At 38.0% G+C, this 26,216-nt stretch overlaps 1 protein-coding gene across 3 annotated transcripts in view; it reads left to right on the plus strand.

Moving 5' to 3' along the window:
* STRN3 (striatin 3) overlaps positions 1-26,216 on the plus strand; it is a 102,864-nt gene that overhangs the window by 44,075 nt on the left and 32,573 nt on the right. Inside the window, exons 3-9 of one of the 3 annotated variants that reach the window (XM_034768720.1) lie at positions 3,528-3,601; positions 9,834-9,915; positions 10,329-10,508; positions 11,145-11,277; positions 12,632-12,773; positions 17,804-17,914; positions 25,367-25,504. In XM_034768720.1, the coding sequence (XP_034624611.1) occupies positions 3,528-3,601; positions 9,834-9,915; positions 10,329-10,508; positions 11,145-11,277; positions 12,632-12,773; positions 17,804-17,914; positions 25,367-25,504 (860 nt within the window). The remainder of the gene's footprint in view (positions 1-3,527; positions 3,602-9,833; positions 9,916-10,328; positions 10,509-11,144; positions 11,278-12,631; positions 12,774-17,803; positions 17,915-25,366; positions 25,505-26,216) is intronic. The other 2 variants (XM_034768721.1, XM_034768722.1) reach the window with 2 other exon arrangements.

Consider the following 26,216-nt stretch of genomic DNA (forward strand, 5'->3'; position numbering starts at 1 on the left):
TCCTTCAGTAGTCCCTTTCTAATAAAAATGGTTTTTGGTAGCATGATCTGGTCGGTCACTATGAAAGGATATAACTTAATTAAAAAGTAGTTGAAAGCTGTTATTGAGACTATTGGTAGAATTTTCAAAAGTGACATAAGCCCCTTTTGAAAATTTTATGTGAGGTCACTAAATTCTTTTCAAACCCCTAAAAGAATTATTCTTCATAGGGAAAGTCTGCAGATCCATTACAATGGGTCTTACATCTTCTTGCAGCTCCTTGGAGGCGTAAACCAGATCTGTCAGTCAAAACATGCTGGGAGTGGCCACATCCCTGAAGGGCTGAGCCAGCCAGTTTGAACTGCCTCCTGCAGCTGCAGGAAGGCTTTATCAGATCTCCTGCTTGGAACAACAAAGCAACAGAAAAGGAATCATTTTTGTTCTTCTTAGTGGGTTTATTGCCTTCTAAGCATTACTGGGCTTCTATTTTTCTGACCAATCCCCAAGGCTAGACGCTGGCAATACCTTTCTGTTACTGCAAGAGCTGGCTACAGCAGCTTCTAGTGCATTGTCTGGGTCAGCCTCTCTTGCACAAATACCTCACAGGCAACTAGAGGAATAGAGAAGTCAACAGAAAAGGGCACGAAAATGCCAGGACTAACTGAACCTCCAAGTGCATTTTGTTACAAGGGAATGTCCTGTAACAGCAGTATTCCTGCTTAGTTTTTCTAATCTCCTACTATTTCCAACCTCTGCTTTAGTGGACAGTGCTTCTTGTCCATTCAAAGCAGACAGAGCTGTTGTTTCAGACTGTCTGCAGACTGAGGAAGACATCATTGCATCAATGTACATTTCATTCACGTGTGGAACATTAGCTTTGCAACCACGAGTTTCCAGATTTTTTTTTTTAAATGAAGGCTAAGGTGTTGCAGAATCTGAATATGGAAGGAGGCCACACATAAGTGTATTAGGCAGACTGAGTGTTTAACAACTGTGATCTAATCTACATTTTAGAATTGTTTTATTGGCTTCTGATGAGAGAATATTGGTTTAATTTCTTGACTGCATATTCAAAATTAGTTTGCATATTAAAAACAAATCTTATCTAACACGAAGGATAGACTAATCACATCTTACAGTGTTTTCATTAAAATATAATTTGAAGTGATTACTTTCTCTGATCCATGTCCACTCAAATTGGATACCTATCTTATGTCTAGGTAGAAGATAAAATTGAATCTGTTATACATTGAAAGTATAGCTCTAAGATCAAAATTATAAGTTCTTTCTTAAAATATTTGTTCTTTCAAACTTGTTACATGACATTTGCTTTTGTTTTTATAAATTTATTGGAATGCAGTTAAGACAAGATACTTGCTTTCAGAAATTACTTTCAGAAATTATTCAGTAAAATACACAGTATTTTAATCATGTGCTTTCTTTATGAAATGTGAAATAATTTACAAGAAATCTAAAATCTTATCAGTTAATTTTATTTGAAAAAGTAAGTCCAGAGCTCAAATACGTTTTTAAAATTCCAAAGATGCAACATGTGATATTTCTGAAGTCTAGGCTTAATTTCTCATGTTAGAGTCCAGTGTAAAAAAACTTTCAAAACCTACTGAGTCACTTTAATAAACAACTTTAAAATAGCTGAAATTCCAACTAATTAATTTTTTTTAAATATTTCAGAAGTTTCTACAAATACATTTTAAAGATAAACTGAAAGGCTTTGTTCCTTTTAGGATTTAAGTTGAGGTGCTTAGGATTCTGTGTTTTACTGCAGATAAAGATAGGCAGAGCCAGTAGTGCTACTTATAGCTAAGGTTGCCTGACACTTTCCCTTATAAGATCCAGTTTTCAACTGCATATAACTTTGCCTAACTTTAAGCATTTGGGCTAAAGTTTTCCACACCCAGTGTCTGAATTTATTGGAAAGTTTCATCTAAAATGGTTCATCTGTTTCAGAAAGTCATAATACTGTTTTCATATGTTAAAAAAAAAAAATTCTTAAAACGGCTTCATTGAAAACCTCTAGCATCTCTGTTTTGGAGCATGGACTTGAAATTTGACACGGGGTAAGGAGCAGTTGCACTTGTGCCAGGAATGGGCTTTTTGACATCCCTGTGACAACTTGGTCAATTTAGTCAAATTATAAGCCTCTGCAGGGCTTGTCTGCTACACAGGGAGGTTATCTGATTAAGGTAGGATGTGAATTTAAAGCAGAATAGCTATTCTGGAATAACTCCATGTATAGACAAACCCTGAAAAATCACAATTGACACATGCTCAGTAGAGACTTCAGATTTGTCAGCTAAATTACCAAAAATGGTGTCTGCACTGGGCATGCTCAAGCCCAGGGCAGCAGTGTCTGAGCAAGATTTTCCCGGAGACTTTAGTGAGTGCTTTTTCAGTGAAGTGCATGAGGCAGAAGCCAGATTGGAAAGGCTATAGAATGGAATTGGAGGGAAGGAACTTCCAGGCAGAATTGAAGGTGGCACATCTAATGTTTAGGAGATGATGGAGAGTTGGAGAGGCAAGTGGGATGAGATTGGAGAATAATGCATGCTTGTATTGCAATGGGAAGTTATTAGAGAGTGAAAAGTTAAGGGAAGAGGTAAAAAGAGGGGATAAGAACAGAGCCAAGAAAGATTAGATGTGTTGAGGTCACTTGGCCATGTGAAGTGATTAGAGTTGGAGAACTGGTGTGAAACTTCCAATTTCAGTATTGGGAGGAAAGGAGGAGAGAATGATAGGAAGGGGAAGGAGATGGTCATGTCAGATCATGTAGATTTTTCTATTTCAAGATCTCGGTAGGATACTGTGAAGAAAGGGAAGTAGAGCTGGGGAACCAGGAATGGGGGTGGTCATTGAACTGAACTAATTGAATAAACTGAAGTGAAGATAATATTCTTTCTGCAACTTTAGAAGAGGCTACTGCTCTTGAAACCCAGTTTAGCATGTCAACAAGCTCTGCTTCCAGATGCTTAGTCAGTGACATCCACCAGTTCAGTGGTTTGACTTTCTTTAATACTTAGTCAGGAAATGTGCTATTTTATATTATGATTTTTGTTTAATTTAAATTATTTTAATAGGATATAGTAAATTCAGGCCCTAAGACATGTTTTCATAATTTAAAATTTAATTTTAAATAGGTTATTTTTAAAAAGAAAAATATATTAAAATTTTTAAAGTTTCAATTTTTTTAAAATAAATCCTTGTCTTTATCCATCCTGACTAGATTGAACAGCCTGAAAAGCTTTTTACCTACTGACATAAAATAAAATCCTTCATAAATAATACACAAGTTCTCAAATACAATTTCTTTACTAATAAAATTTTGGGGTATATGTGGTTATGAGAAATGAGCACACTTTCATGTTTTTGAAATGTTTGACTCGATGGTTCAATGACTTTTCAGTAATTATCTAAATAAAAGTATTGAAATATATATTCTGTATCTTAACATGTTTGTTTAATTGTAATAAGAGGTGTTTGAGTTTAAGAAATTATTTCTTTTTTATATACCGATTATGCTTAATTTTCAGGGCAAAATATCATAAATTAAAATATGGCACAGAACTGAACCAAGGTGACCTGAAAATGCCAACTTTTGAATCAGGTAACTTTTTTTTGTAAATTTCATGTTTATTTTCATTCTTTTGCTATCTGCTTTTTTTTTAAGATTTGCTATTTATGCAACTCTTAATAGTTGCCATAATGTGCGCAGTCATTAATAACGAAAGTTCTTCTTCGAGTGCTTGCCCATGACGATTCTATTCTAGGTGTGTGCATGCGCGGTAGTCAGAGATTTTTGCCTTAGCAGTATCTGTAGGGGAGGCAGTGGTACCCCCTTGAGTGCAGCACTCATGCATCGATATATCAGGTGCCACCGATCCTACACCCTCTCAGTTCCTTCTTACCACCTGTGGTGGTTACTCGGAGTGCCTTCTCTTGCATTGCAAGGGCTAGCTGTTTTCGTCTATTGTCTTTGAGACGTAGGGCCTTGTAAATAGTTTTATTCATAATAATTAACAGTTAGGGTCCCAGCGGGGACTTCGCCCCAGGCAGGGCGTGCCCCAGTCTCCTGGGTTTAAGCCATGCAGACTGCAACAGCCTATGCCTGTAAATGACCCCCATAGCAGCTGCCTCAGGTGCTTAGGGGAGTCACGTTAGAGACAAGTGCTGAATTTATAAGAAATTCCGTCCCTGCACACAAAAAGAGTGGGATATTTGGCTTCAGGCTCTCCTCATGAAGTTCCCCCTGCACCCGTCACTGTTCCCCGTTGCCAATGCCCAAAAAGAAGTCTAAAACCCCAGCACTGAGCAAAAAGGGCCATGGGCCATTGGCAAAGGACCTGCTTCAGGCTGTCTGGCCACTCCAGAACCGTGCACTTGCACCCCTCCAACCGGAGCTCTTAGTCCTGTGAAAGGTCCACCGCTGACTCCCAGGAGTGGCCTGGGACCCAAAACCCTGGCGGCACAGACACCTTCGCAGGCTCCTCTGGCGCCAAGAGAGCATTGGCCTCCACCCGCACCGCTGATGCAGCATGTGCCATAGGAACCAGCAAAGGCTCCCCACATGCGCAAGTCAGATGTGAAGACCCCTAGAGGGCAGTGGAGCGCCGCCATTTCCCTGAGACAAAGCAGCGCTCTCCACTTCCGTGCTGCAGGTCGCTGGAGTCTGGACGCCCTGGGGCTCATCCTTGGTCACTGGTGCCACATTCCCAGTTGCCACCATCTTGACGTGTATCGCCTAGAGCAAGACGCCAGTCGCCATACTACCTACGTCGCTCACCCTCCTGCAGATAGTCTTCTAGGCGCAGGTCCCGGTTGCCCGCATCGTGGGAGTGCTCCCCATCGCATCTCTGGTCCCCTTGATACTGGCACTGATCACCTTGCTCTGGCACCAGTCCCTAACAGCAATGGCCAGCAATCACAGCCAGGTTTTGATGGCCCCACTGTGGTCACCAGAAGGGGATTTCTCAGGCACGGAAGCCCAGTTCATCCCCATATCAAGTGTGCACCACCGTGAAGAAGCCCTGGAACCTCCCCCAATGGTGCAATCATCGTCGTCGTCCCTATTCTGGACCTGTGATACCTCAACAAGTCTCTCAAAAAGTTGAAATTTTGTATGGTCTCCCTGGATCCAGGAGACTGGTACGCTGCCCTCGACTTGAAGGATTTCTATTTTCACATCTCCATATTCCAAAGTTACAGCATTTCCTCCAGTTTATAGTGGGCGAACGCCATTTCCAATTCACGGCGCTCCCCTTTTGGCCTCTCATCGGCTCCAAGGGTTTTTACCAAATGTCTGGCACCAGTGGCCGCTTACATCAGATGTTGAGGTGTCCAGGTGTTCCCATACCTCGATGACTGGCTCATCAGGGACAGGTCCCAGAGCCAGATGCAGAGAAGTCTCAATGTGGTGCGTTCCACCTGCCACGACTTGGGTCTGTTGATAAATGAGGAAAAAATCCACGTTAGGGCTCGTCCAACACATAGTTCATTATAGCAGTTCTCAACTCCATGCAAGCCAGAGCCTTCTTCCCGGAGGCGCATTTTCCAGCCATGTCTGATTTGATCTCTCATGTGAGGAGCTGCCCGCTCACCACAGCTCACACCTGCCTGCAGTTGTTGGGCCACATGGCCGCCTGTAACATATGTTACACATATGTGGTCACATAGTTACAGGCGGCCATGTGGCCAGTCATGCCCAGCTCCACCTCCAGCTTCGATCTACACCCCCAACAGAGTGATCTAGACTGGGTGGTCAGGGTGCTAGATCACATCCTATAGTCCCTGGATTGGTGGTTGGAGGCTGTCAGTATTTCAGGGAGTCTCCTTTGCAACCCTGTCCCGTCGTTGACCCTGATCGCTGATGCTTCAGACCTGGGCAAGCTGAGTACCCAGGGCTGATGAGTGCAGGACGATCTGTCCCTCCACATCAACGTTAGGGAGCTCAGGGCAGTTTGCCTGGCCTGCCAGGCCTTCTTGCCCCACCTGAGGGGCAAAGTGGTGCAGGGACTCGCAGACAATACTACCATGATGCATTACATCAACAGAAAAGGAGTGCTGATGACCTGGCTCCGATATCAAGAAGCTCTCAACCTTTGGCACTTCTGTGTGTGGCATGCCATTCATCTGGTAGCTGCACACCTGCCCGGCACCAAGAATGTGCTAGCAGATCGCCTCAGCAGAACCTTCTTGTATCGCCATGAGTGGTGCTCCATCCGGAGGCGGCCAGTATGATCTTCCAGAAGTGGGGGACTTCCCAGGTGTACTTGTTCGTGTCCCACCAGAACAGGAAATGCCACATGTTGTTGTGTTCGCTCCAGGGGATGGACAGGAGTTCCCTGTCATATGCTTTCCTGCTTTCGTGGTCAGGGGCCCTGATATACGCCTTCCCGCCAGTCCATTAATCCACAGAGTCCTAGTGAAAATCAAGCAGGACAGGGTGAGGGTTATCCCGATATCTCCCTAGTGGCCTCACCAGCAGTGGTTCAGCATGCCGCTGGACCTTTTGGTAGCCGAGCCGCTGTGACTCCCTCTCTGGCCAGACCTGCTGTCTCAGAATCACGGCAGTCTCCTGCACCCGAACCTGGAGGCGCTGTACTTGACTGCATGGCTGATGCATGGCTAAATGCAGACGAGTGGGAATGCTTGACCCTAGTGCAACAGGTCCTGTTGGGTAGCAGAAAGCCCTTCACCAGAGCGATCTATCAGGTAAAATGGAAAAGGCTTATGTGCTGGGCCTGGGATCGGCATGTCCGGGCCAAGTATACCTCCCTGCAGGTGAACTATTTCCTGCACCTCAAGCTCCAAGGCTTGTCACTGTCTTCAGTCAGGGTCCACCTGGCTGCTATTTCAACTTTCCACCTTCCGTTCCAAGGCAGGTCAATCTTTGCTCACGACATGACAGCTCAATTCCTGAAAGGTCTGGAGAATCTTTACCCGGGATCTGGTCCCTCCCGGGGATTTGAACCTTGTGCTCTTGAGGCTCATGGGATCTCCATTTGAGCCTCTGGCTTTCTGTTCTCTTCTCCTTCTCTCTCCTGGAAGGTGGCATTCCTGGTGGCAATTACGTCCACTCGCAGAGTGTCTGAGCTCAGGGAGCTTACGTCGGACCCGCCTATACGGTGTTCTGCAAAGACATGGTCCAATTGCGGCCACACCCACCGTTCCCGCCCAAGGTAGTTTCCCAGTTTCATACCGGCCAGGACATTTTCTTACCGATCTTCTTTCCAAAGCCACATAGTTACAAAGAGGAGCATAGGTTGCATGCCCTGGCTATCCGGAGGGCACTGGCCTTTTATATCAACAGGACACGGCCTTTCAGTAAGTCAACGCAACTCTTCATTGTTGTGGCAGACAGGATGAAAGGTTGCCCAGTGTCTGCTTAGAGGATTTCGTCCTGGATCACAGCCTCCATCTGATACTGCAGTGAGCTCACAAGTGTGCCTCAACCGACGATAGTCAAAGCGCACTCAGCTAGAGCACAGGTGTCATCAGCGGCCTTCTTGGCTCAGGTGCTGATCCAAGAGATCTGTAGAGCTGCTACCTGGTCATCTGTCCACATGTTTACATTCCATTATGTGCTGACCCAGCAGGCCCGGGACGATGCTGGCTTTGGCAGGGCAGTGCTGCAAGCTTGCCAAACTGTGAACTCCGAGCTCACCTCCGTTGGCACTGCTTGTGAATCACTAAGAATGGAATCTACATGAGCAAGCACTCAAAGGAAAAAACTCGTACCTGTTCTTCGAGATGCATTGCTCATGTCCATTCTGTTACCCACCCACCTGCCCCTCTGGAGTCGCCGTCAGGAAGGAACTGAGAGGGCATAGGTTCGGTAGCGCCTGATATACTGATACATGAACACGGCACTCAAGGAGACGCCACTGCAGACCTTATGGATACCGTTAAGGCAAAAATCTGACGACCACGCACATGGGTGTGCACACACTTAGAATGGAATGGACATGAGCAACACATCTCGAAGAACAGCAGTTACGAAAGCTAGGTAACCATTTTTTAATTCTTTGAGAACAGATGTTTGGTTCCAGGGAGCTGTGTTACTGAATATACTGGTGTTTGGCAAGTGTTTTATTTGAGCCTTTATTACTTCCGTTATCTTTCTCTCCTTCAGAAAGATCCAAATGTTGAGAGAGGTTTTAGTAGATGAATAATTTTTTTGTTTTTGGTTTATCTTATTTCTACCATCAGCCCTTGAAGGATCTTACAGTGTCTATTGGGATATTGCACTCTTTTATTTACTTGGCAAAATAAACTTCTTTGAGATAACTAGGGAGAAAATTGAACGATGGAATAAACATTATATATGTAGAAAATTCTACGTTTTTGTTCTCTGTTATTGTATAATAAAAATTTGTGTTTGCTTTATCCTGAAAGTCATAATTTTTTACATATTTTTAAAAAATGGACAGGTTTGTGTCAGATCAAGAGGAAATGCCCTGATGCAAATCTGTGTGCCCACATTGGCACATGGAGTGAAGTAGACTTCACAACATAGGCAATATGTTGCTTATAACTAACATTTCCACAAATTCTGTCTCTTATAGATCTGAAACTAGAGGAAGATTTTTCCCTTGATTAAATTTGACTGTTTAAGAAGTAAGGATGACCTTTATTGCATGGCTGGCCCCTCCTTGAAATTCAATTCTTTGGGACGCTATGTTATAAATAAAGTTTGGCCTTCCTCTTTGCTACTAACTGGAAATGCAGTTATATCCACAAGTCATCTAGGCAATGAATCTCTAAGTGTCAGGTTAGACAGTCTCTCTCTCTCTCTCTCTCTCTCTCTCTCCCTCCCCTTTTTTTTTTTTTTTAGTATGGGCACATCTTCAGGCACTTCTTCCTTGCTTGAAAGTATAAAATATTGTCCAGGTTATGGGCTTGGTGTTCATTAACATTTCTCTAAAAGACATACAAGTCTGACTTCTGAATTCTCTCTAGATCAGTATTCCTCTTAGTTCTTTACTCCACGATTTATAGGCTGATATAATAGAACACCTGTTAAAGTGGAATGGGTTCAAGGTGTCAGTTGCTGCTGGAGAGTAAAAGTGGTGGCATTCCTTAATATTGTATTCATGACAGTTTAGCTTAGTTTTCCCCACATATAAGTTAATGGAATTTATTTAAACAGTATTAGTAAAAAAATTGTGATTTCTTGTTTTTTATTTATTAAAGTTAAAAAAAAATTACAATTATGTTCCTTTAAGAAAAATCAAGTTTCTGCTAACCAGTTTTGTTATACTAAATTAATGGACATTAAATATAGTGGAATAGAGAATCAGAATGAGACTTTTTCTTAAGTGCTCTGTGTAGTATTTAGAATCCCCTAAGGAATAAGGGAGTTAATTAGCCAGAGCAGGTCAGCTGCTGTAATGTAAAAAATGAAATGAAATAGTTGACATTACTTTGAATAGCCTTTTAAGGGATGCTATCTGAATAATGGCAATTCGTCAACTTTGTACCAGAAAACTTATGTTGTAAGCTAACGGTAGAAAAAAGACTAAGTGGTATATACAAATGTCCTAATATGTGCAACAGTGTGAGACTTTTTGATATTGGTTAAATCAAGTTCAGCACTTCCAAAACATTTATAACTGTTTAATGGTGATCTGCTGATCATCAATGAGGTTGTGGAATGTGGATTTGTAAAGGACACCATCTGAGTCTAGCGTTAGGGTCATTAAGCAGAAGACACACCACTGGTCTCGGAAAAATTGTGTGGGGTCTAAAAATGTTTAAGTGAAATCTTCACTTCCCTCTGTGGTCTTTAAAATTGGCAGAGTAAAATGAGCAACACTAATGTGTATCTCCTTGCATTTCAGAAGAAACCAAAGAGACAGAGGTTCCTACAGTACCTCAAAATAGTCAACTGACCTGGAAGCAAGGCAGGCAATTATTAAGACAGTAAGTAATATAGTTGAGTATCTATATTTGTAGTCAGTTTTTCTTCTCGAGCTTTAGAAATTATTTACATGTTTGCACTTTGCCTTGGAAATTCATGTAGTCAAGATGGGTAAATATTGGTTCGGTATGCAAGACTATATAGACTGCGTTTTTCTTTGAAACAGTACTAGCAGAGAGAATCTTTGGCTGTGTCACTGCTTTAAACCCTGGGAAATGAAATGAGAAGTAAACCACAGGTGGAACACCTGGATTTTGGGTGGAAGGGGTCCTTTCAGTAAATTATATGATAAACTCCGTTAGCTTCCCATCTCCTCTTTAGTTTTTTTATTTTATTTTTCAGCAATGAACCCTAGATCCTTTCTCTTTCTTATAAATGTATTTTTCTGTTCTTTCTCTTTTCACAACCAACCTAGGTATCTTCAGGAAGTAGGTTACACGGACACAATATTGGATGTACGGTCCCAGAGGGTAAGGTCTTTACTTGGGCTCTCCAGTTCAGAACCAAATGGCTCAGTGGAGACGAAGAACTTAGAACAGATCCTTAATGGAGGTGAATCTCCTTCATCTAAGCAAAAGGGACAGGAAATCAAAAGGTAGGCAGAGATGTAAAATTGTGATATGCTTGATAGTTGGCTAACATGCCCTACTTATATTATTAATATGCTATTTCACTTATTAGATTCAGACAGCTATGTTATGCAAGTAGTGAGAAACCGGTTAGGCTCATATAAGCTTCAGGTCCTAAAAAAAATTATCTGATCAGTGGCATGTTAGTCAGTTATATCATCCAAATATTGCAGCTATGTGAGTTCACAAGAACCTGAAAGTAAACTGATTAACATATAAGGAGTCTATAAGCATAACTGACAATCACTAATCATATTTTTCAGATATATCAGCTTGTACTGTGAAAATAAGTAGTGCATTATGTGAACATTAGATTTTTGTTTCAGCTTTAATAATTTAAGTTGGTGTTATTAACATAAAGTATTGTTTTTAAATTCTTCCATACATGTTGAGTGGTGCTTTTCAATTTTGAGTCATCCTATAGATTTAGATGGACAGAGTTTTCCTGGAATTTTTTTGACTTTTTAAAACTTTTTAAAAACTTTCTAAAAGTTAGATAGTAGAGTTATATTTGACTTAATCCCCTAAATCCCTTCACTGTAAGTCAGCTAGTAAATTTGACCACTATAGGCTTTTTGTTTTGTTTTTTGTTTTTTTTGTAGGAACTCTGGTGATGTTCTTGAAACATTTAATTTCTTAGAAAATGCAGATGATAGTGATGAAGAAGAAGAGAATGACATGATAGAAGATATTGCAGAAGGAAAAGAAAAGCTTCGGATAAATAAAAAGCACAAAGTAAAGAGCTTTTACTGTTGCCTTTTGGTCATGTACATCTGACATATTGAAAGCAGTGCTTATAAAATATAGCCTGGTGGAAGCCCATGTTTCAAATAGAACTGAATAAATTACGCTGAAATAGGTACCCTACTTTATCTGTATGATATGTAAGTGAACATGTGGTATCAGCATGTTTTGGTGTAGCTCCTTATAATAGTGTTTTTTCATCTTCAAAATGTTTTAAACATGAGGTAATTAGTGCTCATAACATCCTTGTGAGTAGATGTGAGTACAATAACTAAGATTGCTACCAAAGTCTTATTCTGTTTTTGGTTTGCTGCCAGCACTTAGAGATGGAATAATTTTGTATTTCATTCCTCCTCACAGACCTAGCTTTTTAGAACTTTCTCTCTTTTTGCCATTTTTAAGATTGTATGTTAGTAACTGGCTTGGCGACCTTTGTGGTGGTGGTCTCTGAGTAGATCCAAGTATATTTCCTATTCTCAGTCTCACTATCTCAGCCAGCTAGGAGTAATGCAAAGGCAGTATACTCTGTCCTGTTAGGGATGGTTACTTGATTTAGCAAGAACTCTCATCTGATCATGGAGCTGCAGTGATGAGCTCCCAAGAATCTCATCTGCTTCTCAGTTTGATGGTGATTTGTTTGTTTTGTGGGGCCTATATAATGGAGGGTGCTGTGTAAGAAAAGGTGTATCCTGAAGAAGTTCTGGAAAAGCAAGGATTATTTGTAAGGAGAAGAAACTAAATGCTTTATTGTGGGCTGGGGAGAACATTCATCGGAGGTGCAGGTTTTATGCCAGCTTCGCAAATGGAGATTGTTTTTTTTTTTCCTCCCATCCCTAATGTTCTTGTGAAGTTGCGCCTCCTGTATAGGACTTTGCTGTTTCTTCCTGAAACTTTCACTAGTCATTTAGTTAGTGTTGGATTAGTTTATGTGAGTGTATGGTCATTACGATGGAGAGCTTGATGTTCTTTTTTTGATCACTGAAGCACTTTTCATCATGATGGCCCTCTTGCTGCATTGTATCTTGCTTTTTCTTTAATAGCTGGAGATGAGAGCTTTGACTTGAGGTGAGCCTCTTATCCTGCCTTGTCAGGTGCTTGGTTTTTCTTTAAATTCTGGAGAAGCTGAAATAACACTATGACTAGTTGTACGTACTTTGCTTTCTGTACTTCATACTTCAAAATGTTCTTCCCTTGCAAAAAAAAAAAGTCCTCTTTAAAATGACCTGTCCCATTCTTAACTCATATTTTAGATGAGTTTCTTCTTACTGGCAGAAAACTTGTCTGCTTGTGTGATAGACGTAATCTTCTTAAAACACAAAATATATATTCTATTATTCACTTGCAGATTGGTAATGAAGGTTTAGCTGCAGACCTTACGGATGACCCTGATACTGAAGAAGCTCTGAAAGAATTTGATTTTTTAGTAACAGCAGAAGATGGAGAAGGAGCTGGAGAAGCAAGAAGTTCAGGGGATGGGACAGAATGGGGTAAGACGCTAATACTAACATATGTTTAGCACTATTTGAACATTGTTCATAACAATACACTTATGACCTATAATAGGTGCTGTTTAAGACAGAATGGATGTGTGGATGCTTGTGATGATTAGATGCTGGCAAAGTAGGAAATGATAACTAGGATGTTGGGCATTACAAATTTTATCCTCACACACCATAATGCTAACAATTAGACTGTGGTTAATTTATTTCAAATTCATCTTTGTTTTGCTGTTGAGGAGAGGTTTCTTTCCATCTTCCATATTTTTTGCCTCTCCTGGTCTATATTCCTGATAACCCCTAAAATCCTTCTTTTGGATTTTGGGATCAACTTTTTGCCAAATCTAGATTTTAGATTTGGTTATGGTCTGGAGCTTTAATTTGTGTTGAGGCCTGTGTTAAATTAATTGGTTATATGGACTAGAAGAATTATAAAATTAAACCTATAATTACATTATTTCTTGTATAGATTTTCAGAAGCTGACTGCTAATATAGTCTTTATTAATAAAATCAGAAAATTGGTAATCTTTATACTGCTAGTTCAGATTTGGTTTAGAAAATGAAGTAAGATTGCTAAACAGTTCCATGTGATATAAAAAGCACTAAATGTCTCTCAAAAAATGTCATTCAAAAAATGTTTGAAACTTGTGTGGTTATTTTTTTAAAGAAATGGTAGAGTGGGGTTAATTGAGGCTCCAAATATCCATCAGTTATTGCCTAATTGAATGTGCTATCTGTAGTTTTTAGTTGGTAAAACCACCTCACACTTAAACACGATTGACAATCTTTGCTCAGGTAAGGCCCAGGACTAAAGTAACAGTGTTAGAGGTACGGTTTGCAGAATTATGGTATATAATAGAGGGGCTGCTTGGGAAAGTTTACACAATACTTGTCTAATGTGCCATATTTTTAGTGTGTTCTTTTCTTTTCATAAACACTAAAATTCACTGCATTTTTAAAAGAACAAAACACAACAATTAACTTATCAGATTTATTTCCTTAACCTCCTTAGTGGTAGATTTAGAATTTTATTTAATCTAGTTGGTCTAAGTGCTTTACTTGGTGGGCATTCTGAATTGTTGCTGCTTGAGGAGACAAGCTATCTTAACCCCTCATTATTTTAAGGAGGAGAAAATAAAATGTCTTTATATGGAGTAATTGTAAAACAGTTGAATTTCTGTAGTCTGTCTAGGTATTGAACTGATATTCCAACTTAATGGTCTGAAGTTTCACATCAATACATAATTATACATGACTACACAGTACATTTAAGAAAATACATGGAGCAAGTTGTACATTTTAATTATTTTATACCAACATAAAACAGATCCTTTATTGCAGCACAAAACCAAAGACCAAACATCAAGTGCACATTGTCAGTATTCTATGTAATTTCTTGGAATGTAGCATTTTAACTTTGACATGATATACCTTAGTCCCAAATTACTGGATTCTGTTGTACATTATGGAACTTTTGCTACGCCTTCGTACTACAGCTTTTTTATCTCAGACATTTTATTAGTGTTGTGACTGGTGCACTGTTTCTGTCGTTAACTGGTGCTGTATTTTAAAGATATTCTAATTTGGTACTCCATTGTTGTAGTGTTTTTGCCCGTAACATTATATAAGGATTATAACTTTAGTCTTCCGTTTAATCCAAAAACATGTATCTGCTCTCCCCTCAAACTGGATGTAGGCAGATTATTGCTACCTCAGACAATTTTCTCCTTAATATGTATCTTTCGAATTGTGTACGCAAACTTTCTCCTTTGCTGGAGTTGATTCCAGTTGCACATTACACCAGTTTTATACTAATATAACTCCATTGACTTCAATGTAGTTCCTTTTTATTTAACTGAAATAATTGAGGATTGATTAAATCCTGAGTTCTTGGGATTGAATAAACATACATTTTCTTTCGTGGTCTTAAAATATTCAAGATTTCAACTTTAGTTTTATTTTGCACAAAGGTTAAAGGTCATAAAGGTTAAATGCCTCATGGTGTATCAGAATTGGATTACAATATTTCAAATGTGGTCCCACTTTAGTACTGTCTATGACTATAAATTACCATGAACAGATTTACATTTTTTAGCCTTATAAATACCTTGCATAACCTTATTAGACCTTTTTTTAAGCTAATAGTCCCTGAAGCCTCCCCAATCTCCAGAGTGATTCTGTTGGGAGTCCATAGTGATTCCTAGGAATTCCAAGGGTTTTTTTCCTTCCCAAATATTAGCATTGTGTAAAACAATGCCATCTCTTCCTTTACTTGTCTTGTCTATTTCTTCTAAACAATTTGCTTCAGCACCAATCTGAGGCAGATTTGAGTTTTGCCTGTTTAAATTGTTCTTTTCCTTTGCACAAATGCTTCTGCCTATTTTTCCTTTAAGCGTCTTACATTTGCATATAGAATAGGCTAATTTATACATTATATTTATAGGCTATATTCTGCATATGGGTCAAATTATGAAGTTTAACTTGACTTTTACAGAAGCTCAGTTCCATTTGTTTCTCTTGTATCCCTCTTCTTGCTAGTTTTCATGCAACCTTAATTTTTTTGCTGTTTATTTTACTTTTATCCCCATCCTCCTTGCTGCTTTAATTTGTTTCCCTCATAGCATCGTTTATTCTTTTTGTTTTGTTTCATTAGTTGGACATGTACAAATCCAGTTGTTTGTATGCCCTATGTATGTAAATTAATTTCTAGTGAATAAAACTTATTTCTTTATTGTACTGCTTTCTCAGATTTCTAACTTGTTTCCTGTGTGCAGGTCTCCAGACCTACGACCAGGTCTTGCTTTGCTGTCACTCCAGTTTTGAGTGGACATTTTAACTAACTTTCTTAGTTACTTTTAATTATTTTTATAATTCTCAGTATAGATTAACTGCAAAGATCCATGTGATCAACAAGTTGGCAGCTATATTCAAGTTATATGTTTCTCAAAGGAGACTACTGAAAACCAGCCACTGGCTTCATCTCCCTGTAGCAGTTTTTCATGAACATACTTACATATTTGCAAACATTGTTGCCTTTTATGTATGTGTTTAGTCTTACAGTTATCGCATATTGGGGTTTGCAGCCGCCTTTCATGCAACAAATTTTGCTAATGGCTGACCTTCAAAACCATGAAAGATGAGAAAATTCAAACTATATTAAACAAAGAAGAAGAAAAATAAATTTTCACAGCCTTCAAAGGGATGGAGAATGTCAGATTAAAATATTTCCACAGATTTCCTGTAAGGAAAATAAAATAATAAAAAACTACCAAACATTGTTTTTGTCCAGTCAGAGAGAAATGGAGAAAGTAAATGTGCAAAACACATTTATAAGATTCTTAAGGGGCATATCACTATAATATCTAAATACCACAGGTACATGCATGAATATATCCTATCCCTGTGAGTTAAGGAGCTATTCTCTATTTATAAAAGGTACACTGAGGCTCAGAGATTAAATTTGTCACCTGAGGAAATCTGGACAGAGGCATGAACAGAACCCACATTTTATGAGTCCAAGTTTGGTATCTGAACCAAAAGACTACCCTTTCTGGTCAAATGAGGACCGACTAATGAACTAGTTACTTTAACTGTCAAGATTTTCTGCACTATTTCAGTGCTAGCCTGTAATATTTTGATTACAAAAAACAGTGCAGGGAATTGGTTGTATTTAGAATGATTAACAATTTACTGGTCTTCTGTTTTAAAAAATATTTTGTAAAATCCTAAACGTCAAGTCCCTAAATGTTGTCTCTGTATCATGTGTAACTTGAGGACTTTAATGTTGAGGAAACCTTTGAAAATGTGTGACGTAAGCTATTTATTATACTTTTTTTTTAAGCAACTACTCTGCCCTACCTCTACCGTGTACTGCTGCTTTTGAACATTTGAACATCTAACCCAGAAATGAGATGATGAATTTGTGACATCAGAATCATTCTGTGGAAACACTGATATAAACATGATTAATTACAAGAATTAGCGCCGCCCCCCAAATCCTGCTTGGTTTTGTGGGAGAGAAAGTTTTAACCAGAATACCTTCAATAGTAAAGGAGAACACACAAGATTTAAGAAAAATGCAGGCCAAGTTCATTTGCCTTTTGTTTTACATAATTTTTTTTCAACTTTACTTTATGTAAAAGTCCTTATTTCAAAATTACATTTACTTTAACTTAGCAGTAATTTTTCTTTCTTTTCCTAATCACAGATTTCCATCTAAATAGGGATTTGTGATGGTTGGTTAACAATAGCAGGGGTTTCCTTTTATTTATCTGATACAAATTTGCTGTGTTGTTTCAAAAAAAAAATGATGAGCTTTAAAAAATATATATAATGGAGTCTTGGCTTTCTACTAATTGTAATTAAAGATCAGAATGAGGATGTCAAACTGTCTTCACTTTTATGAATGTTCTTTATTAACCTTAATATAAAATGTATGTGAAATTGTGTGTCTTTCTGGTAACATTTATGCATCATACCCTTTAATTGGTAAAGCCCTATCTTGTGCATGTAGGATTAGTGTGTGAGAGAATGCATGTTGGTTTTTTCATGAACAAAATGACACTGACCTACTCCGCTTGCACTTTCATGAGTTGTACAGCATGAAATATATTTATTTGCTTATTCCAAGTTGGATGAATAATTCCTAACACTGGCTTTCTAAAGATGCAGTAATCTTAAGTACGTTAGCTACCTTTGTGTATTTAGTAGTGTCTATCCATTATTCAACACGAACAGCTATTTAAAGAAAAAACGCAAATTGTTTTCTCATTGGTAACAAAAATTAGCATGAAATAATATTCAGATGTAATTATAGTAAATAGTTTAGTGAAAACTGTATAGAATGGGATTAATACTTTGTAAACTGTAACTGACAAACTGAGACTGCACCTTTAAAATATTTTCAAGTATAACCTAAGAAATTTTTATTCATGATTATGTTGAGCTATAACAGTCAATCACCAACAGCTTGCATTGCCAACTGCTGATTTTTTTTCTTTTAATAATATGCTGCATGTAGACAAAGATGACCTGTCCCCAACTGCTGAGGTTTGGGATGTAGACCAGGGACTAATAAGTAAACTGAAGGAACAGTACAAGAAGGAACGAAAGGGGAAGAAAGGGGTAAAGAGTAAGTGCAGATTCTGAATCTTGAAATGCAATTCTTTTTATCCATTTGGAAAACAGTTTTTTTTTTTTTCCTTCTGCAAATTCTGTTTTTGTTTTTGCATTAAGTATTGTTTTCCTTGATGGGGGCAACCAACTTTAACTTTCTATCTGCTAAATCTGATCATACAAGAAATACCTTGTGCCACTTGAGAATAGAAATGTGAAAACACTTATAAACAAAAAATTCTAGGGTTAAATAGGAAAAGAGAAGTAACTACCTTGAAATCTTACAGTGATAGATTTTGAACAGTATTGGTTCTGGGAATGCTGTCTTGCCTTTTCCTGAACTTTAACAAAGTAGGCTAAATTTCTCCATTTGTAAAAGAAAAAGATTCTTGAACTGACTTCTTTCTTGAACCTTGCTTTGAATCACGATTCAGTTACATTGTTGGGCCTATATTTGTGTCTGCTAGAAGGCAGCATGAGAATGAAAAATATGCCTTTCATGTAAGGGAAAGCAAACATTTTTGTGGATTACTCTACAATATATTTTTGCCTTGATGTTGACATTCATTATGCCATGCAGTTAACATCCTCTGACATTCAAAAGAAAAATACTGCCATTAGGAAGGAAGAAAGGATTAAATTCTGTCAGATTAAATGACTGATGAATAAGGCTTCCACGTAAAAATATGCAAAGTATTTAGAACTCCAGATTTTAATTTTCTGAATTGTAAAATTAGATACATAATGCTACAGTATGTAGAATTCAATTTGTTATATAAAGCTTATATAGACAAAGAGCAACATTCGTATTTGAGTTGCACTGGTATAATTTTGGAGTAACTCCATTGAGTGGAATGTTTTTACACTATTTTAATTCAGAGCTATATTTGGTCCAAAGTAATTTTACATGCGAGTTCAAAAATTTTTGTGAAGAACTATAAGCTCTCTGTAAGTGCTAAATATATACTTAAGTTAGACTGTACATTATTTTCTAACATATGTTCTTAGATTTATAGATTGCAAAGCCAGAGGGACAATGTCTGATGTGCTTTATAACACAGATCATAGAACTTCCCCCCCCCCCCCCCCCAAATAATTCCTAGAGCATATCTTTTAGACACGCATCCAATCTTGATTTTAAAAAATGTCAGTGATGGAGAATCCACCATGACCTCTGGTAAATTGTTCCAATGGCTGATTACTCTCACCATTAAAAATGTATGCCTTATTTCCAGTCTGAATTTATCTAGCTTCAACTTCTTGCCATTGGATTGGATTGTAACTTTCTCTGGTAATTTGAAGAGCCTATTATTAAATATTTGTTCCCCATTTGGATACTTAGACTGTAATCAAGTGACCTTCTCTTTGTTAAGCTAAATAGTTTGAGCTAGTAGATTTTAGATATAAAGGAAGGGCTTTTTTATTTAAATGTTAAATTACTTTAAATGTTCCAATACTCAATTCTATTCTGCTTTGTGTGTGAGCTCTAATGTCACTTAATTATAATGTAGTTTGTGCATGTTTGTTTTTGAAGTTTTGCATGACTTGTTTATGTAATAAGGTGTAATTTTGTCAAGGTCAGAGGTTACTTAACCCTAAAAAAAAAAAGGTAAGAATACCTAACTGGAGCCAAACTAAAAGTAGTAAACAGGTGTGCACAAATGTGCATCTGAATTTAGCATGTAAACAACCAGTTAGGCAATTACCAGCCTTGCATGAACTATTTTGGAAATAGGTTTACAAATTTATTTTTGAGTACTAAAGTGGAGGTATGCCTTTGAAAATTTGTCCCTGGTAATTTGGATCCCTTTTTAACTTTCAGAACTCTTTTTTTCAGGCTGTGTACAGCCCATAGTGACAATAAAATTCATAAACGCACTGGTATCTTTTGGTTTCTGAAAAGAATAAACTGATGTGATGTAGTTACCTTTTCTTAAATTTGGATTATATATAAAATGATTGAATAGTAGGCTTTGAATGCTGTTGAATTTGTACTTGGATTAAAGTTTTGCTTTAAATGCACAAGCGTACCCTCCACCCCCATCAGATTCTGCTTTCTCATGCTCATGAAGTGAGTAGCTCAGAGAAACAGTGAGAACAGAGGATTACACATTTTGCTGTGGTGTATATTAACTGTTGTGGAACATGGCAGGGGCTGCAGCTTTTCAAAGCCCCAAGAAGGTCTGCTGGGAAGATACGGGGTCCATTTAACCACGAAGGGAAAGAGCAGTGTAGTGAGGAGGACTTTAAATTAGTTTCAAAGGGGAGAGGTGACAAAAGCCCACAGTTAAGTATTAAAAAGAAGTGACCTTACCCAAGGTCACTTAACCGAGGACTGCTGGGGTGTGACATGGAAAATTACAATAGGGTCGTGGGAGCAACAAGAGGGGAAACTGCTCAACGTCTTAGCTGTCTATACACAAATGCAAGGAGTCTGGAGAATGAACAGGAAGAATGGGAAGTATTAGTACATAAACTAAATTATTACGTAATTGGCATCACAGAGACTAGGTGGGTTAAGTCTCATTACTGGAATATTAATATAGAGGGAGAGGAATAGCTTGTTCAGGAAGGGCAGGCAGAGTTAAAAGGGATGAGGTGTTGTCTTATACATCAAGAATATGTTCACTTGTTCTGAGGTCCAGAAGGAGGTGGGAGGAAGACCAACTGAGTGTCTGTGGGCAAAGATAAAAAGGGTAAAAAATGGGGATGATGACATGGTAGGGGACTACTCTAGTTCACCAAACCAGGAAGAGGAGGTGGATGAGCCATTTCTGGAACAAATAGCAGAAATATCCCAAACATGAGACCTGGTAGTAATGGTGGACTTTAACTATCCAGACATCTCTTGGAAAAATAACATAGCAAAATACAAAATTTCAAGTACATTCTAAAACTTTACTGAGGATAACTTTTTGTTCCAGAAAAGTGCAGAAAGTAACCAGGGGGACAGCCATTTTAGACTTGATTCTGACCGACAGGGAGGAATTGTTTAGCAAATCTGGAAGTGGGAGGCAATTTTGGTGAACATGATCATGAAATGATAGATTTCATGATTCTAAGGAAAGGAAGGCGTGAAAGCAGCAGATAATAGGACTTCAAAAAAGCATATTTAAACAAACACTGCTCACTGTCAGCACCTGAGCTGATACATGTGATTCAGCTCAGGATCAGCACCTTGCTTAATATCAGAACACTTAAATATATTTATACTGAAAAACAAGGGTTGGTTTATTAAAAATTCAAGATTTAAGTGATAGACAGTAAGGATATTGGAAACAAAAGGTTACATATTAAACAAAATCATAATGCCTTCTAGAGACTAAGGTTAACCTCCTGTCCAAAGAAGTTACTTACCCAGAGTCCTTTTCAGTATTTCCAACCAAGGTTAGCTGAGATCCCATTTTCATGAGTGTAAACACAGTCTGTTTACTTCCTAGATGCAGGATGTTGGGGTGTCTTCTTTGCCTTATACTTGTATTCCCCAAAAGTTCATTGTCAGAGACAGGATACTCACCTGTGACTCTTTTTCCTGTGCGCTGTTTTCCTGTTGACTGGAAGAGTAGGAAAGTCAAAGTACAAAAATCATTATTTCTAAAAAAGCCTTTTCTTGTAAGATTTACTTCCATAGGGGTGTGGGACAGATTTCAAGTTATATGAAAGCAGGGGGAGGGTTAATTGTCGCATATCCTGTGCCCTTGACCTGAGGTATTTACTAATGATAACTTTGACATCTCAGCTGAAAAGTAGATAAAGGGCCATATTCTTCTCACTGAATCAGTGCTTTTTGTCTTTTTCTCATTCACTTTTTGGGGGGGGGGGGGGGGGCGGAGGCTGAGACCTTAGTTTAGTTTGGAGTCAATTGGTGGATGCTCATTTCCTTATTTTAAATCCACCCAAATCAGAAGCCCTGCTTTTCATACACTTAAAGGAAGGTACTAAATTCCTGGTAACAATTGCTTTCACAAAGCAAGTTAATGAGTTGTAGGCTTTGGTTACCTATTACCATTTTCCTAAAATTCCAGTGATCTTATTTTCGTATTAATCATTCATTGCCTTAATAAGCTGTTTTATTTTTTTTCATTGTCACCTTTTTCAAGGTGAAACAGGTTTTTTTTTTTTTAGGTTGGACATAATTAGATATGACACTTTCAACTCTTAGTTTGTAGTTTTATCCAGTGAAGGTGTATCAAATTATTTCATACTCTTCATTAGTTTGAGACTATACTTTCCAGTTTCGTTTGCATGTGAACCTTGTGCATGAGAGTACTGGATTGAACTTAACCAATGTTTGCCTGCTTGTTTACATTCAGAGAAGCCTGACCAAGTCACTTCCATTCTTAAACAACCTTTCTGTGTCAGGTTTCATAGGCTTGTTGGAGTACAATCTAGAACAACCTACACATGTTCTTGTGTTTTTATGTACCACCTTCCATCTGGGCAGCTCCAAGTGCTTTGAAAATATTAAAGAATTCAGAGTCCCAACATCCCTCTGAGTTTGGTAAATATTATTGTCACAGTTCTGGGGTTAACTGCACCTCTGCCCCTTCAGTTGTCTCATTCCGGGTCCCCCTGTTAGGTGTAAGGCCTCCAACTATCACCTCTGTGAGTGGGGACCTGTGACCAGAGATTTAGGCTTGCAGTGCCCCTGAAATTCACTGTGTTTATGCCAGTCGGTCTGACTTCAGTCCCACTCCTGAAATTCTCTGTCTCGAGGGGAAATGACAGCGTGTACCAGTAACCAGTGAGCTTTCACAAAGCACAGTATGCTTATTTTAGGACAATAGCATTACAGGGGGAAAAAATCCTAAAACAACAAAAAATCTGCATGCATGCTAAGCTTACAAGGATCTGTCTTCCATGTGGAGACATTGGCAGGTTCCAGTCCTTCAGATTTTCTAATAGGGCTTTTCCCTCTGTAATCCTATCATGTTTTTTCTTAGATCAAAATGAGGGTCTGAGTTAGTTCACACTGCCACTTTATGCCAAAAGCGCTTACTTTGTCTGCTGAGCCTGTGGATCCCAGTCTGAACCAGTATATGCAATCTCCCCCCGTGGGGGGGGGGGGGTAGTTGTCTGGAGTTTTTTACTTGTCCTGGAATTTGCAGTAAGTACCCCCCGTTTTAGTTCCTGGAATAAGTTTGGTAACCCTTCCCATGAAGCTGAATACAATCCCTAACTTAGAAAAATATATATAACATTTATACAAACAAACATTTGTGAATAATCCCCATGCCTATGGCATCTGGTTTGCCTTGATAGAATAGTCTTTTGAAGTTTCCACACTTCCAATATCTCACATTTGTCTCAATTACTTTCACTTACAAATGAGGAAAAAGTTAAAGGGATTTACCATTCTATTGTCCAAGACTAGATAGAGCACTGGGTCGGGTAAGGCTGTTTTTCTGTCTTATCTAAGAATATCTTGTCCATCACCATAAGCATTACTGCATGCAAGTCAATAAGAATATGAAATTGTGCAAATGAGTTTAGGAAGAAGAAAATTTAAGCTAGTTTGTGAGTAGCATTGTGTTAGGCGTTTAACACTGGCACAAAGTTCCCCTTTTCCTGTTTGTTTTTAGGTTGTCTTCTTGAACAGAATTAGTTGAAACTGAAGGGGGCACAAGCAGTACCATACTTAAGTTTTGAAACATTTGTCAATGCTTGTGCCCCATCTACAATCTGCTGAGGAAAGGATTGCTCCCACGTTTGTACACGTGAAAGTGCAATATAGATCAAAAAAAAAAAAATTGGCATTGTCTGGGCTATTAACTGAGGCAGCTTTGTTTACTTATAACTAACCTAGCTTTCCTGTTACCCCTTTTGCTATCATTAACTACGTCTTTCAGCTTATATAAAAATACTGTATTTCATTGTTAAATCGGTTACCTTGACTCCAGCAGAATTAAACCTAACTTAATTTAATGGTTGGTATTTTGTTTTTGTCTAATTGACTTTTTTTTTTCTGTCAAAGTAGAAGTCTAAAATCTGAAGGTATAGATGAAGTGCTGTTGGAGGCACTGGTTTTGGCAAATTTCGTCTTTACCTGCATATACTACTCAAAGCAGGAGAATGTTTGTTTATCATCTGTGACCACACCAAGATATAATTTTTGGTTCTATTGAAAACTAAGGCTATGTCTATACTACAAAGTTACATATGACCACTGTAATTAAACCTCTTTTGTACATCCACACACTGCCCTTTGTTTACTATGCAGTGCATCCATGGTTGGTGCTCTTGCATCAACAGAGAGAGAGCAGTGCACCGTGGTTAGCTATCCCACTGTGCAACTTACCACTATTGGCCGCTTGGTGATCTGGGAAGAGATCACAGTGTATTTCTAACTAGTGTTACAGTAATATGTGAGTGCCAGACTTCACATCCAGTTGAGAATATGCATCTGTGCAGGGAGAAATAAATAACATATTTTGATAAGAGACAAAAACTTCTGAATATGTTGACTAACTTTAACCCTAGACGACTTTTTATCTGAAATGTTCTGCTTGTAGAACCTTTAAAGTTATTAGTTTTCCTTTTTGTCTGACATTTTATGGTAGAGGTCCATTTTTCCTTATATCATTGTATCTCTTTTCAAATGGGCTAACATAAAATTAAACTTCGAAAAATTGTGCTTTTACAAATTATTTTCTGCCTTTTTTCTGTACCTGTATATTGGATGTGAATGTAGCAGTGTTTTTTTTAACCATCCTTAATGCAGAACTGTACTACGTAAGGTTATACATATTTATCAGCACTATATCCTCAACAGATAGAAATGCCAGTGACAATTTCAAATCAGACTTTTTAAAATTAGAAACTTAATTGTAGACATATGTAAGTCTATTTCGAATGTGGCCCTAACTAATCATGATTGGTCTTAATAAAAATTTTGCACAAAGCATCATTTAAAATGCTATTTTAAAAACAAACAAACAGGGAAAGTTAATTGTTTGTTGCACCCCCGTTACAAGTCATCTCTACTTCTTCTTTCCTTAGTAAGTTAACTTTCTGTTTGTACTTGAGATTTTCTGTTAATTCATATAGTGTAGTTAATACTGCAAACATTTAGTTCATATGTATTTTGTTTAAAGGTTACTTTCTATAACTGTTACATATTTGGTTTTTCATAGGGACTTGAGGTGCTGGGTTCTTTCTTTTCCACAGCAGAATATAAAGCTGTACTACAAATGAACAAGACAGTTCTAATCAATTTTTTTGACTTGGTGGATAAAAACCACTTACATAAAATTTTCAGATTCAGTGTTGAACTGGTTTTCAAAATTTCCAAAAGAACACTATATAACAGTTAAAGCACCATAACCAAAAATAATAACCAATGTCTTTATTCTTTAAGGAGGTTCCATTAGTAACCTTTCTTGTTTAATTAGGAAACTGGATTTATTAACTGCTGTCAAGTCAAGCGGTAGCAATCAAATGAACCTTTGCTGCTGACATTAATTTACAGGGGTCAACAGGACAAAACTTCACGACATGATAGCTGATCTGGGCGATGATGAGCTACCCCACATCCCTTCAGGAATCATTAATCAATCTAGGTCACCCTCTTCTAGAATGACTGATGAAGGTTCAAGAGCAGAGGAAGGTACCAAAAAAATTCAGCTATTTATTGTATTTTAGAAGGTTTTAATTTAAACACACGCTATCACTTATCCCCTCAGACTTAATGCTGTTACAGTTGTCAATAATAGGACATCAACACTGCTTACAAGTCTGTTCACACAAGTTTGGGGTTTTTTGCACGACTATCACTTGAAGCTTTTGTGTCTCAGAGAAATATAAATCAGAACTTCACATGTCAAGTGTTGGTTTTTTTTTTTTTTTTTCAATTTTATGTGAAACTGCCTTGGTTCTGTCTTTGTCAACTCTTAAGTCCCTTGTTGCAGAATCCCTTTTTAAAGTAATCTTATCTGGATATTACGTTATAAAACTTAGTATAAAAAGTGGTGATTGTAAGTTTGATACTCAATTTGTATTGAAAGGTGAAATAAAAATAGTTACTTAAAAGTAGTGAAGTAATTACAAAGGATGAATTTGACTCTCTACCTTCAAATTATTATTAATGCTTATATAGTTAGAGTATTTTTTTGAATTAGCTACTTTTGATCTATCCTATCCTTAACCAACCATTAGCTCCAGATGCAGTTGAACTATCACTTTCATCCCACCTACTGCAAGAAAGGCACTGGGAAGTTGACTTAAACTAGTTAAACATGTGGAGGGAGTTGGTTACAATATTTTGTACATCTATATTTTTTAACAACTTGAGTTATTTAGATTAATACAGCATCTGTACT

The sequence above is a fragment of the Trachemys scripta genome, chromosome 4 (assembly GCF_013100865.1).
Source record: "Trachemys scripta elegans isolate TJP31775 chromosome 4, CAS_Tse_1.0, whole genome shotgun sequence".
Taxonomy (NCBI): Eukaryota; Metazoa; Chordata; order Testudines; family Emydidae; genus Trachemys; species Trachemys scripta.